The sequence below is a fragment of the Anneissia japonica genome, unplaced genomic scaffold (assembly GCF_011630105.1).
Source record: "Anneissia japonica isolate Jap-2015-1 unplaced genomic scaffold, ASM1163010v1 scaffold285021_len193445_cov190, whole genome shotgun sequence".
In the NCBI taxonomy this organism is placed as follows: domain Eukaryota; kingdom Metazoa; phylum Echinodermata; class Crinoidea; order Comatulida; family Comatulidae; genus Anneissia; species Anneissia japonica.
Genome location: NW_022718003.1, coordinates 86,064 through 101,223, shown reverse-complemented (window position 1 = coordinate 101,223; position 15,160 = coordinate 86,064). Strand labels below are relative to the sequence as shown.

Below are 15,160 nucleotides of genomic sequence, written 5' to 3'. Positions count from 1 at the left end.
AATGCATTTTAAAATGTAACATTAATTCATAAAATTATGTAAATTTTAATATTACCCAGATTGCTTTATCAATTAATTTATTGAACATTTAATTGGTAAAAGCAATCTGGGTAATATTCTATTTAATTCATTCAATTCGTTTAATGATTCATTAATTAATTTTAGCATTAATTTAGTGCTCTTTACCGGAGTCTCTAAGCGCTTTTTTTCCTGATCATGGATACAACCATACAAACCGTACAACCTCCTCCACTCCCTGAGGAGTTGAGGAGTTTTCCTAGTTACGCATGTATTCAGCACTACGAATTCATTCCGAATCATTCACCTCCTACCAGGTACCCATTTATATTCCAGTGTGAAGAGAAGCAAAGGGACAAAGTAAATTTTTGATTTAACACCAACGGCCACACCCAAACTTTTCCAGTGAGCTTCCAAAAACCTTCATGCACTGCTTTAATATCACTTTATTTTCAGTTTTTTAATATTAGGCCTGCTTTTTACATACACAGTATGACTCTGATCAGTATCAGGACGTAAAAAACAAGGTGTTTTCTAGCCAAATATGTTTGGTGGGCCGCACACATGTAGGGTTTTTAATTCATTTTTGCAGGCTGTAAAAAAAATTACTATTGGGCCACATGCTGCCCGTGGGCTACAGTACACTTTGCCCACCTGTGCTTTAGCCATGCCATCCTCTCCATGCCGTCATAAGTGTCTTGCCCAAGGACACAAGCAGTGCGACAAGCGTCGGTCTCGAACTCCCGATCTCATGACCAGAAGTCCAACACCTTACACGCTGCACCACACACTCCTAAGGAAGCATGTTGAGAGAGATTGTTATGTTTTACTTTTGTACTATTAATTTTGTTTTCTTATTTAGCAAATATTTTTGCCAAAAACTTTCAGACAGAAGAGAAAATAAAAATTTATTAGTGAATGTAAACAGTATAGTAATGGGATGGTTAAATGCTTTAGATTTATATAATTAGGAAGAATACATATCTTAATTTTCGAGATTTCAAGGCAGCGGCGTGTGTAATAAACATTTTCCCTTTTTCGTGGCGATGGGTGCGCTTCTTGGACAAAAATAAAATTTTATTTTTATTCAAAATCATCATTATTGGTGGCAGTGGGTTCGTGAAACAAGGTATATAGTGAATAGTCTCACCTTATGAACACGAAGGTTTTTCGTTTGTAGACTATATTAGTTCAATTCATAATTATTACAGGTAAGTACCAATAATCCGCTTGAAAGGGTAAGTAGTAATAATCTCAACATGTTTGTATGCTTAGCAAATTAAATTATGGTAATACCAGTAGTGTAAGTGATATAAATGATACCTGAAATGGGGCTCTACATGTTAGGCAAGACTTAATTAAACCTGATTCATGAACCTACCGCCCGCTGACAATGCTCATTTCAAAATAAACATTAAAATAACATTTTGGGCCTGCTTTGGACATACCTGCCATCACCAAAAAATGGAAATTTCAGGAAAACAAAATATTTTTTTAAAATTTTTTATTACAATTGCCACAGATGTATATAAAATCTCTCAACAAAGAAATCTATTTTTGTCTAACAGTAAAAACAAAACAGCCAGTTAACCTGATTACTGAACTGTTCCAATGGGCTTACAGTAGCTCAGTCATCTAATCTGGTGGTAGCCACTGTGTGTGCGCTGAACCGTGGAGATCGCTTGGTCCTCGGTTCAATTCCCATTGCTGCTCTCCTTGTACCTTACAGCTGGAAGGCTGAAATGCAAGTTACGATAGCGCACTGTCTTTTGGATAAGACGTTTCAGCTGTTGGTCCTATATACATTATGGCCCATGTACATGTTAACGCAGTACACTCTTCGGAAGAGTAGGGGATTGTTTCCCGGGGTACTGCCCAATCACCACCAGAAGGACCCCACTGGAAATAAGTCTTCTTCAGACTTTCGTGGGTTATCCTTGGTGTTTACACCGAATAAATCCAATCCAATCCAAATTGCAACATCACACTTTTGCGACCTATGAGGGTCTGAGGGCATCTTTAATTACATTTTCTAATTGAATTTATATTTTCATCTATGCCTAATATGCTTTTTGCAAAACTCTTTCTGATGCAAAACTCCTTCTGATGATCTTTTTGAAGCTTAAAAACTATTTTTAAAAAAAAGTCTTGTTGTGTGCTACTTGGTAATATAGTTTCATTTGTTTCATCCCGTAAAAGGGGTGTAGGTGACACATTCCCTCATGGTGCCAAAGATCTGGCCAAAAGCGCTCCTGAACATCCCAATGAGCAAACGTGGCTGGGGAGATCAGGCTTTCTGCACTGCCGGACCAAAGCTCTGGAAAACTTTTTTTGTTTTGTTTTTCGAACATTAAACATGTGTGGACAGCACACAAGCAGTGACTGTTGCAATGGTGCCATATAAATGGAATAATTGATTGATTGATTGATTGATAGATAGATATTATTCCTGCAAAGTTGATCCCAATTGGACACTGGTGTATCAAGGGCTATGCACGGAGGCACTTTATTCCCCCAAAAAAAAGCTTCCCTCCCCCCACCCCCGAAAATGTTCAAAACAAAAACATTATGCTCAAGTAATTAAAAAGCACTTCATATCTTTTTTCAAAGCTAGCGCCTTCTCACTAAATCATCAGGTCCTCCCCCCCCCCTTTTCACATTCGCACTCCACCATCAGCCCCTCACCCATTTCAAAACTCCTTAATACCCCACCGCAATTTGGTAAACTAGAGATTTTACTGTTGAAGCTCAGATTTGTGGGAGAGCAGGTCATAAATTACTGGCAAATGATGAGGAGCAGTATGGTGCAAAAATATTCATCATCATCATCATCATGCCAGCATGCACAAAGAGACAATATAAAATGAATGAGAATGATGTAAATTATATCTTTTTATGCGGATGTTTTTGCTCACATGTTTGTTTTAGCCATGCTAAAAAATTATCACAATATGGGGGAACATTAAAATTGTTGAAAAACGAAGTAAAAATTAGGTACATGGAAATTATATGCACAAGAAAAAATACTGAAAGATAATATTTTGCAAGTTAGAAATTTGTATGTCCGGAATGCCTAATAAGATCACAAACCCGCTTTGTTGCACATACATGGGAGGCATATTCTCGTGATGAATGACTTCCATTGAGTTATTAAGATCTAGATCTGATTGAAATACTGGCCAACACTCCAATGGAGTCAAACAGACAGGAGGTTATAATAAGCTAATAGGTTGAGTACCATTACTAAAGCTCGGTAATAGTTTAATATGACAGGTTTATGTGAAAAAAACATATATGGGCATGGAAATACCATATCATACCACAAGCAAACCACAGATTTCAGTAACTTTAATAGTGATCAGCTCATTTATGTGATCAGCTTATTTATGATCCCATTTATTTCTACAGTATTGTGACATTGTATCAAAAAGACAATAAGAGAGCCACAGAGGACAGAAACTACTCTGTGCCTTGGACCATGGAGACTTTTGTAGCATATGGTTCAGTTCTATAGTCCATCAAGCAGCTCTCTCAGATAGTTTAGCATCTTTCTTAACCAACGTTTAAGCTGTTTGTTATGTCTACAACATGGTCCATTTAAAAGCGATAAAAAACAGAGTAGAAAAACAGAATAGACAGTATCCAACAGAATTGTCAGTTATTATTTGTCAACAAATATTAATTTTCTTCTCTGTGTAGACGATTTTAGTAGAATCATTAAATTTGCTATTAATAATGTGTACTTTTTTAGATCCTCCTCTGCAGATCTTTAAAAATGAAGCTTGCTAAAAATTAAAAAAAAAAATTATATAAAAAAAAGTATGTAAGTTCTCAGGTCACTACAGACAGTGCATCTTAAAAAAAAATTAATATCAAAACAACAGTTGCATTTATGCTGGTACAGGTCAGTGATAAATAACATAAAAATACATGAAAATATGAGTCTTTTAAAATCATAGCTTTGCCATCAATAATACAGACACAAATTCTACAGAAAACACATAATAAATAAACCAGATTTTGAAGATTATACTGTAGGTCACAGGATAAAATATTATTATGTATTCAACACTGCATTTAATATACTTCCAAGTCAGTGTTGGATCTGTCTGTACCAATACTGACCACACTTATTCATTGCTCATTCATTCATTATTCAAGTCTTGATAAGAAAGCAACATAGCGCAAATAGCGTGGTATCAAGCCAGTGTGTGTGTGAGCTCAACCATGGAGATTTGTGAGTTCCTGTTTCAATTCCATAGCTGCTCTCCTTTCACCTGAAAGGCGGAAATGCAGCGCATAGTCACTTGAAGACATTTTAGTTGCATCCTCCATTGAGTGGTGGATCTAATTGCTGCTGACAGGAGGTCCAACAAGTTTGACAAAAGGGGGAGGGGAAGGGGAAGGGCCATCCTGGCTTCTTAGGTCCTGAAGAAAAAACCCCTGTTAGGTCAAGTTGGAGTGATTTTATGGGTTAGGATGGAAAAAAATGTGCATTTACTGGAAAAAGTAAATTAGAGATCGTGGCGCCATTTTCCACCTGAACGGCAGTCTTTTCTAAATTTATTTGGGATTTTTTATGTTTATATAAACAATTTTAACTGATGGGAAAAACAGACAAAAACAAAAATGCAAGAACTCTCAGGTTTCATCTGTCCATCACCACAACATTCCTGTACCTCTACTTGGTGCAGGGGCGGATCCAGAGATGTGTGAAAGGGAGAGCCTGATCGAGAGACAACATTACCCTACCACACTACCACAACACTACTACTATTTTTGTTTTCTGGACACCTTGAAATAACCTCTGAGGCATGTTGAGCGATCAATACAGAACTGCAATACTGTATTATTATTAATGTAAAATTGTTTGCTGGGCAGTGATTTGAATAAATACATTTTTTTTAATTAATAAGATGTTTTATCAGTAGGCCCTACCAAAATTATTTACAAATTTAAAAAAAAAAAAATTTAAAAATTAAATATTTAAAAATTGTTTTGTTTGCATATTATTTTCCAATGTATTAGGATTTTATTTTATGCACTTTTTAATTAATAGCTTTTTTGTTTAATACACGACACAAAGAAACTAAATGTGCTGGTTTGTGGTTGGTTTACTCTCAGTAATACAAGTTATTCATTTTAATAATAAATATCAAGGTTGTTTAATAGTCGGCAAGGCAGAACCTGAGGTTTTTCACGGCACGTAAACAAACAGGAATTTCACGCCCCAGTGAATCGATAGCTCCAGATTTGACATGGTGGAAGCTTTAGCTTCAAGCTTGGTTCATCTATCCTTCCGTACGTTGAAAATTAGCAAATACTACAGCTTGATTTTAAGACCACCGCGATTTTAGTCAGTAAGATACACTCTTGTATAATAATATTACCTAAAAATTATCAGGAATTTACTTACCAAATCCACCTAACAGACCGGATAAATAAGCATACCCTCTCGATTTCTCACTACTACTTACTTAGGGCATGCAGAGGATCTGTTTTATGTTTAGTTGAGGAAATTAATGTTATGTACGAATAGTCTGCAGCAACTATCGGTTAAGTCGGAGATCTTTAATGCTGCCACCAACGTCTACAGTATCTGGCGACTTGATACTGTAAAGCGCCTACATTGCCTGACTTTTTATCGATGTATAATTTATTATCACACATATTTTATTTTATAGTACTTTGGAAATAGACTTAATACTTTGTGAAAATAGGCTTATGTTGAAATATTTGTACTTTCTGATTATGTTGTAACTCTAAATGAAATTTAACATACTTAATATTTTCTGGGATTTTCGGTAGATGAGCAAACGGATTTAGACATCAATTTATCATCCATACGTAAACAAAACACACAGAGTTGGATAGCTGCACCGATATTTTGTCTCTTGTCTTTTTTGCGTACATATCTTGTTCTTGTAAGGCCTATTTTTTGTCTGAATAAATAATAAATTATAGAAAGCAGCTACGATAATTATGGAATTATGCTAAGGCCACAGTATCTTTTATTGTTGTATTCGGCCTACGCACTTATTTTTCGATTCACTGTGTGTGAACCTCGATGTGCACTCTCACCATAAATAAGACTTCCCTCTAAATAATGAAACTTGTTACCGGTATACTTTTTAGGTTAGACCAAAGAAGCGACCCCACTCCTGAGTGCACGTTTTATATAATTAATTGCTTGGGGTTTTTTTTAAAACACACTGAATCTTGCGCCGTTACGCGATTGATTGCTACGCACCATTACTTTTTGCTGTCTGGCCGGCTTTATGTGTGTGTGACGTGCACGCACGCGTGGATATGTTCCTAGGGAACTACATTAGTACAACAAAACTTGAAGTACCATCTTATCACCGTTTTGCAGAAGATGGCTACTGCTCCTACAACATCTCGAAAACCGAAGCAGCCGAATTTCGTCCACAATGATGAAATATGGTAGGAAGACCAACGTATATTAGTCTAGGGGATCATAATAATAAGCTTAACTAAAGAACCATAGAGTAAAATCCGCCATCCAATTCGAGACCATTTTGTTTGGGGACCTGATGAAATTTGGGGTGGTGGTCTGGAGGTTGGGTCTCGAATTAGAAGCCTCTAAATAGAGACCGGCTAAACATTGTCTCCAAACAGCATAACTAGAGGGTAACGAACCTGGAAACCTCTATGAAGACCAAGCTAAAGTGGTCTCCAAAAAGACCACAAAAGACCACATTATTTGTTTCGAAGAAACTGATGCTTGCTTTTTAAATTTTTTTAACATACACTGCTTGATTAAACATGTTGAAAAAATCTGCACAGCATATTGTAAAGTAATCATAACCGTTGACACTTTATTTGACTTGTTTGCAGTTAAAAGCATAAACAACCTTTCTGACCCATTGTATTTTTTTACAAGCGTAATTTTTTAGGCTTCACTCTCTTACCGTTTATGCTAAAGACGGAAGTCGCGATTTGTTCGATTATCATCTCTTTGTCTAAAAAATAATTGTTTGTCTAAACAATATGTTGAGACTCAGGTAGTGAATGTGGAAATAAAAACATTTGCTAGCGAAACAGACTTTAAAAGTCAATCTAATATGGATTGATATTCAACCGTGTCTGCAAAAAATTGATAATCTATGTTGTTAGAGTACCGTACCATTTTAAAACCGGTAGGTTTCGAATCCCAGATGTTTATTATTGAGTTCATCGATTTTGCATTTGTGTCCATGACACAAATAACAGTAAATTATAACTACTGTATAATTAGTGATGAGTAGAGCTGATTTCAACAGCACTTTTTAGCAAGACGTAGGCCTACCAAAGTTAACAGGTCATTGCAAAACATTTTACTGAACTTTTTTTATGGCTCGAGTATTAACAATAATATCCTCTCAACTGGGGCGGATGCAGGATTTGGTGGTAGGGTACGTGAGTCGACACTTGGTTGGGGGACTGATGTGCGAACATTTTGAGAATACGGACCTTTAGGTGCCCGGAAATTACACTTTCATACTTTTAGAATCTTAACGGTAATTTAGTGGGGTGCGGTTGTACCCTCTGCACCCCCTGCAGCTGCCCCAGCTCAAAAACTATTATTATGGAGGTACAGTATTTCTGATTCACATCTGGCTTAAAACTACAAATGTCTTTTTAAAAATAGCTTTAGAGAATAAACTTAAGAAACCTTAAGTTATATGAATAAACTTATGAAAAATTACAGATTATATACTGTTGTAAAAAAAACTTGAATTTGATTATATTATTTTCAAATGCAGTCTTGAATTGGAGGTCATTTTGCCACTTGGTTTTTCCAAAGATGAACTCGGTCTCAACTTAGAGGGGTCTCAAAATTAGAGGATGAGCTCTATGTTAAAAGATTGGTGGTTAGCTGGTGCTTTGTAAAAAGTGGTCTCGAATTAGGAGGTCTCGGAAAAAGAGGGGGTCTCGAATTATTAATAAGCCTACTGTTCAATGAACTTCAATCCGGCTAATTAGAACATTCATATTTTTCTACAATTGTTTTTATATGATCAGTGTCGTACACACAAATGAGGTGATATTTGCAGTGCACACCAAACCACTGAAAACTCTTGTGCACTATGCTCCACCCCACTGACACTTCTTGACAATTACACTAATGTAATCAAATATCACTTCATATCTCAAGCTCACCTCATCGCCATAGTCCCCTTACATAGATCCCATTAACCCCTCCCATGTAGGCCTACACTCCATGGTCTAACACCCATCATTTTAAACAGTTAAAGTGAGTGAAACATTGCGTCCCTGGTTCTTTCTTTTCGAGGAGGGTAATAATTATAGAGGTCGGATAGGAAGCCTATCCTCTATCTGTGAATACCGGTAAGCTGCTCTCAAACCTAGATTTTTTCCCGTCGACAATTTTCAAGGAGTTTGCCGAGTTTCCGGTAAGCTCTTAAATCAACTCCGGACATTCAGAGAACTCGTACAGACTCGCCGCCGTAGCAGCTCTGTGAACACGTGGTGGTAATTTTAAACATGTTTAAAATAGGCCACGTCTTGACAACTCGTATTCGGTAAAACAGCAAGTTTGCTTTGAACTACGCATTTGCTTTTGATTTCCAGAGTTTGGTACGCGGTTACGACTATACACCGAGACAAGTTTTACAATCTTGTCGACAGTGGCGTAGCTGGTGGGGGTCAAAGGGGGAAACGTGCCCCGGGCGCCACGTTTGAGGGGGAGCTGAAATGGGAGAATGAGATTTAAAAAATAAGCACTTTTTAGAAAAACACGACGAAATTGATGTATTTCGTCAGGCATGAATATTTTAATAAAAATCCGAATGTAGTTGTTTTTATTGGCAAATTCATAGATTGATTTCTTTTCAGTCCATTTCGACCGTTTTCTCTTGTTTTTTATCCTATTCTGTAATGACTACATGACTAAAGCTCGTCCTACCATATCTCAGAGCCACGATGGGAAAAGTGAAATTTAGAGAATAAGAATATTGAGATGTATGCGATAAATACAACAGCCTTACAAATTAGGATAATTTTAAAGTTATATACAAAGTTCCGAACATTGTAATGCAGTTTCAATAGTAAGAAACACGGATGGCGCCAGGGTACCCTTTCGGGGATAGCTTCGCCCCTCCCCCCCCCCCCCCCCCCCATTTCGTCGGGGAGAAAAAGCATTATTCGTTGGGGAGAAAAAAATTATATATAGGCCTATTTTGTAAATACTGTATTAGTAGACTCTAAAATCGAATAAGTAAGCCTTTGAAACCCATAAATTGTCAAAACTTTCGGAAGATTTTAAGCGACGCTCGATCATGCCCACTATGCTCTCTTTAAGGAATTCTAGAGCTAGAATAGTAAAAAGAACATACGAGAGCTAGGATAATAATAGTTATTCGGGTTTAAATAATGTTATTTAGACAGTGCTTTATATATATGGACGTCCTGATGGACGTATAGTACGCATATCCTTAAAGTCTATACAACCAATATCAATTTATTTCAAAATATTATAATTATAATGGGGGGGGGGCGCAATTTTCTACTCTTGTACCCCGGGCACCAAAACCTCTAGCTACGCCACTGCTTGTCGAATTGTAGAGCCACGCCGAGTCGTCGTATAACAATGATTAATACGTACCTGAGAATTCATAGTTGTTCTCATGCTAATACGTTACAAACTCGTGAAAGAAATGAAAACCGACTCTAAATACTGGGAGGTTTTAGTAGCGTCTGGTTTGGGTAACACATAATTATTTTTGATCTGACGCCTATTAATTCGGTTCTCGGCCAAGATGGTCGAAATCCAGTTTGCCGAATGCCAGATTGCGACATAAATCACTGATAGTATGGGTCGGTGAAGTGGTGAGCAACAGGGTAGCCATTTTGATTGTATTTAACAAATTCTTTGTGGTTGTCAAGTCTGAGTTTACATTCGGTTTTGCCTATTAGGCCTTAGTGTACTGCGCTTTTGTACGACAGTCGACAAAATTCGGCAAACTCGGATTCCATGTTTTCGTGGAACTGGATTCGGCAAAAGCTGGCTTTCAGCAAAATGGCCATAAACTCGGCAAACCTGGTTTCGGCAAACTGGATTTCGACCAACTGGTCGGATACCATTAATTTTTTGTTGGCCTTGCTTTTAAATCTTTAACCATAATTTCATTTTGTTTAGTATTGTGGTAATCGGATTTATGTCCAACTTATTGAACTGTTTCTTTTATTGTTTATTGTCTTGTTAAGCTGTAATTGCCTTTTAGTTTTATCCTTTATTGAAAGCATTATTAATCTGTTATTTAAATCTTTTTATACATATTTAAGTACCTTTTATCAAATGAATTATTTATTGTATTTTGTAAATGTTAAGCCTACAGTACCGGTACTTTAAAAATAAAAAAAAAATTAAACATCGAATGCAATTTAGTTTTATCTGGAATGTTAATAAAATGTTTAAAAAAAACACAAAAAAAACGCGAATTCTTGATTTAATTTCCGTTCTGCATAACATTTACAGGAAAGATCATGTACGACACGAGTTGCAAGCCTGGCGAAAATGGCCTGATAAATGGGGTTTTTTAACACAAGAATATGATCGCATGAACCGAAACCTTATTGGAATATCAACTCCTCCAATCATAAAGACTTCTAACGAGACATCCAATCGAGTTCGTCCAAAGAGCGGAAGAAGCAGATCTGGAAGCACTGGTTCAGTCAAACTTCCAGTCATTGATAAAGGATCGTCAGCGTCTATGTCTGGTCGCCGGTCTAAACTCGATTCCGGCATCAATTTTCCGAACATTAAACCACGATTATCAACTTCAAAGTTTGTGTCGAAGTTCCCAGTGACAACTGCCGGCGAAATTGGTTCCCGATCAACGAAAACAGAATACCAGTTGGAATTGTATGGAAGATACGCACCGAACGCTAGAGGGCAGCATGGCATTTTGAATCTTATGAAATGGCCTCAACAAGGTCTTTAAAACAGTTACTGATCAACATTTTATGAGTTTATAAATATTTTATTTGGAAATTGACTGTAATTTACTAAACACATGTTTCTAAAAATTAAATATTAAAGTTCTGCATTACTGATTTGTAAATACATTATTTTATCAAGTCAAAACAAAAAACATCCTCTTTTTCAAGTACATAACAGCTGTAGAACTATATAATTTAATTGTTATATAATTTCCCATTTCAATTGTTTTTAAAGTTTAGATTAAAAAATATAACTCTTCTCTGAAACTATAGGCGGAACCAATGGGTGGTGCACAGGCATTTTCACGAGCTTTTGCAATACATACCAATGCCATATTCAGTATTGAAACAAGAAAAAATAGAATACAAATAGGCATACATAATAACACATGCCCACCCCCTTTTGAAAAATTCAGGATCCACCCCTGGAAATGATAATTTAAAAGATTTAGAACCACCTTCAAATAAAACAAATAAAATTTAAATTGTGTACTACAAACATTAATTTACTTCAGAACAGATATTTTCACCTTATGATTATGTTTACAATTAGTACTTGTGGCAGCACTTTATTTTATATCTAAAAATCCAAGATTAAGTCAGGTGGTTTAAGTTACATTATGGACACAACATGTAATACTTAGTAATGCAAGATATTTTTTAAAAATATTTAAAAACCTCAACACCTTTAAATGGCACCGATTGAAAAAAAAAAAAAAAATGAAAAAAAGGGAATTATATAGAGCTATATTAATTTATGCCTCAGATAAATTACAATAATAATAATAATAATAATAATAATTTATCTTTGATCCTATCATCTCTAGATTTGGTATTTTAGGCCCAAAGTTTCGTGAAAAACAACTGCCAAGTAGGATGAGAATTTGGCATCTGAGGACTATTTGTTATTTTGAGTTTAAACATTGGTACAGCCAGGCCAGGACCAGCTCAAACACTATCTTTTTTTTCCCTACAGGTGAAAATATAGACATTTTGTCATCACAATAGAACAATAAAAGATGCAGGCCCGTATAAAGGGGGTTGTGATGGGTGTGTACGCACCCCACCCCTCCCCCCAACTGCAATCCTGGATACAGCCCTTTTTCATTAGTTGAACATTTCTACATTGCAAAGCATTCACATAAAATAATAATAATAATAATAAATGTGATTTATATAGCGCACGTATCAACTTAGAAAGTGCTCAAGGCGCAAAGTAGGAAAATTGACTTTAAGAGAGCAAGTTGTGGAGGTGACCTGTAAGATGCACACCCAATAATGAAAATATCATATTCTTTATAACATAACAACACTATGAACACATCATCCATATTACATCATTGACATTACAATTACATTAACATTATGAACGGAGAATTTTCTTCATATCTTTGGTAGTTTTATCAATCCTCACATTAACTTTCTCTACTTTATAATCTAATCTCTCTATAACATCATTTTGTTCATCCATCTCTTCTCCGAGCCCAATAGCAAGGTCTTTTAAACGAGCAATTCCAAGTCCTAGTTCATCTGCAAACACAAGACAAAAAACATGTTATAAATTCATCAAAAAATCTTATGTCTTCTGATTTTATTAATAGTACAGGAATATAGATAACCGCAAACAATACTAACAAGAAAACAATGATTTAATTCCACTAGTAAACAGTAGGGCCCACACATCTTTGACAGGTAAAGAGTTTCTCTCATACAATGGGTTACGAAGAAGCCATCACAATATTCAATGTTTTGTGTAAAAATAAAAGCACGTGGCGCAGCATGTAAGGTGTTGAACTTCTGATCGTGAGATCGAGACCGACGCTTGTCGCATTGTTTCTGCAATGGGCAAGGCACTTTACTTATGTTTGTCTCTCTCCACCCCCCGAGTATAAATGGGTACCTGGTAGGATGATGTGGCATGGCATTGCAAGTATTACATTAGTCTGTATCGGCATTAAATTGCACGCACGACTAGGAATACTACCAAGGGAGTGGAGGAAGTTGCATTTTGTGCTGGTTTGATTATGGACCCGATGACCGGGGTAATAATTAATAAAAACATCGCCAGCGGCTTATATCCCAAGTTGGCAAAAGGCGCAGTAGAAATCTCTATATTATTTATTGTGTTTAGGTGTATGCTTAACATCATCACAAAAATATTAAAAATTAGGTTTTAGCTGATTTCCAAAATAAATGAAAACCCACCGATATTTTCATCAACTGCCTTGTTAATTGTGCTTGATGACTGTCTTTGGCCGTACATCTGAGCTGCTTCAGGATCACGCAGTCGTAAACCAGGATGATCAAAAGATGAAGAAGTTGCCATTGATGCTGTATTAGCATTGTCTACAGTCCTCTGTAGTTTGCTTGGACTTTTATCGTCCTGGGTTTCCCATCCTGGATCTTTTTTAACTGCTGGCCGGAAATAATTTCGCATGCCACTAAATATGCCTTTCAAAGATGTGACATATCGTTGTGAAGTGTCCAAATCTGCATTAATTTTATCAACCTTTTTTTCTGTTCGGCGAAGCTGATCTCCTTGTCGCAACAATTCCTGGAACATTATTTACACAAAAAAATATTTTTACTTTTATTAGCTATTCAAATGCATTTGATGTATTGTTTGTAAATAAGGCAAGGCATAAAAATATAAGCAAATTTCCAACATTTTTTAAGGAGATAAGTATAGTGGACAGTAACCCCAAACTTTAGCCCAAGAAACTTGTCGTCCCCACCCATAAACAGTCACCTCCTTCAAACGATCCTAAAAACTCGCCTCCTATTGAACTCGCCTACAAACTCTCCCCCTAACAAACTTGTTTATTAGGGAATGACTGTGTATGTCAGGGGAAATTTGTTAGGGAAAATTCCTGAGGCGACTTGGGACCCTGGTCCCCTCTGGTCTGACTCGTTGACCAATGATAAGGATCCCAAGTCTCCCAGAACTCGAGGGAATCTCCCAGAAATCGGTACGGACTCCTGCACTCTGGCAAGGATGTAAAGATCTTCCGGAAATTAACCCATCTCCGCAAATTCATAATTTTGCATGTTTTCACTGCTTTAATATCAATTTTCTCACAGAAGTCATGCTCATTAACCAGATCAGTAGTGGATTTAGTGGAGGGGGAAGCCAGGGAGAAATGAAAATTATATTCAAATTTAAGTCTGAGAGGGTATTTCCGGAAATGACTTCATCCTACTTGGGACTCCTGCAATGACCATGGCTGAAATGTCTGGTTGACTGGTACATGTTGGAAGCAGGTCAACCCAGCCCCAGTCAACACATCTCCCAAGTCACAACCCCCCCCCCCCACATCACATCCTCAAGCCAGTCGACCGCATCATATCAACTCGGTCGGCCGCATCATATCAACTCGGTCGGCCGCATCATATCAAATTGGCAAGTACATATATCAAGGTATCTTTATTAAAATAAAACTTTTTTCATTGAAATAAAACTTTTTCATTGCAGTTCGCAGAACTGAATTGAGAAAAAATTAACAAAAAAGTACATTAATTAAACATTAAAATCATCCTTCTAAATATTCATTCAAATACATAAGTAAGTCAACTCGAATTCATTTGTTGTGTTGTGGCGAGTTGGGATACCTCACCCGTACAGTATTTTTTACTTACCTCTGCAGTTTCATTGCCTATTTCTTCCGTCTGGTACAGAACACCAAGCGACCGTTGCGTGCTTTCTAACATAGAATGTTCATGTCTATCAATCTGGCTGCGAATGTTTGAGGCATTTTCACTCTCCCAATCACGATCATGATTATTTGAACGCCCGCTGCTCAAGAAAGTGTCATCGTCTAGGTCATCTTCGAACGGATTTATTCCTTTTGAGGACATGTTCACTAACAAAAATATATATTTATCAGTATACTAAATGTCCTTTTCTCCAAACCCACACACAGCACGAGAATCAACTGCCCTTATCTTTGATAAATAATTGGCCGATGACGGATCTTCTATCTAAAATTGTAATTGTTATTCTTTATTTCCGGGATGTAATACTGTAACCTCTCTACAGACCTGGCAAAGTTACTGTTTACTTAAAATTTATTTACTTATATAAAAAATGTGAAACCCCTAAAATATATACAGAATAAATAATAAATTTATTCAGAACTTTTAATATTTGTTTACATAAACGTATTTTTTATAAACATTC

General features: G+C 36.4%; 3 protein-coding genes across 3 annotated transcripts in view; 1 reads left to right on the top strand and 2 right to left on the bottom strand.

Moving 5' to 3' along the window:
• LOC117110405 (protein retinal degeneration B-like) overlaps nucleotides 1-5,577 on the bottom strand; it is a 52,893-nt gene extending 47,316 nt beyond the window's left edge. The window contains exon 1 of the mRNA XM_033253101.1: nucleotides 5,435-5,577. The gene's annotated coding sequence lies outside the window, so the exon portion shown is untranslated. The remainder of the gene's footprint in view (nucleotides 1-5,434) is intronic.
• Nucleotides 5,284-11,344, top strand: LOC117110407. The gene is made up of 2 exons (XM_033253103.1): nucleotides 5,284-5,319; nucleotides 10,520-11,344. Exon 2 carries the CDS (start codon nucleotides 10,602-10,604, stop codon nucleotides 10,983-10,985), a length of 384 nt encoding a protein of 127 aa, XP_033108994.1. The 5' UTR covers nucleotides 5,284-5,319; nucleotides 10,520-10,601; the 3' UTR covers nucleotides 10,986-11,344.
• Nucleotides 11,345-11,473: 129 nt separating this feature from the next.
• LOC117110406 (synaptosomal-associated protein 29-like) lies at nucleotides 11,474-14,928 on the bottom strand. Its single transcript, XM_033253102.1, has 3 exons — nucleotides 14,620-14,928; nucleotides 13,189-13,537; nucleotides 11,474-12,513 (listed from the first exon to the last, which is right to left on the bottom strand). The coding sequence occupies exons 1-3, from the start codon at nucleotides 14,836-14,838 to the stop codon at nucleotides 12,347-12,349; spliced, it is 735 nt and encodes a 244-aa protein (XP_033108993.1). The 5' UTR covers nucleotides 14,839-14,928; the 3' UTR covers nucleotides 11,474-12,346.
• Between the last annotated feature and the right edge of the window lie 232 nt (nucleotides 14,929-15,160).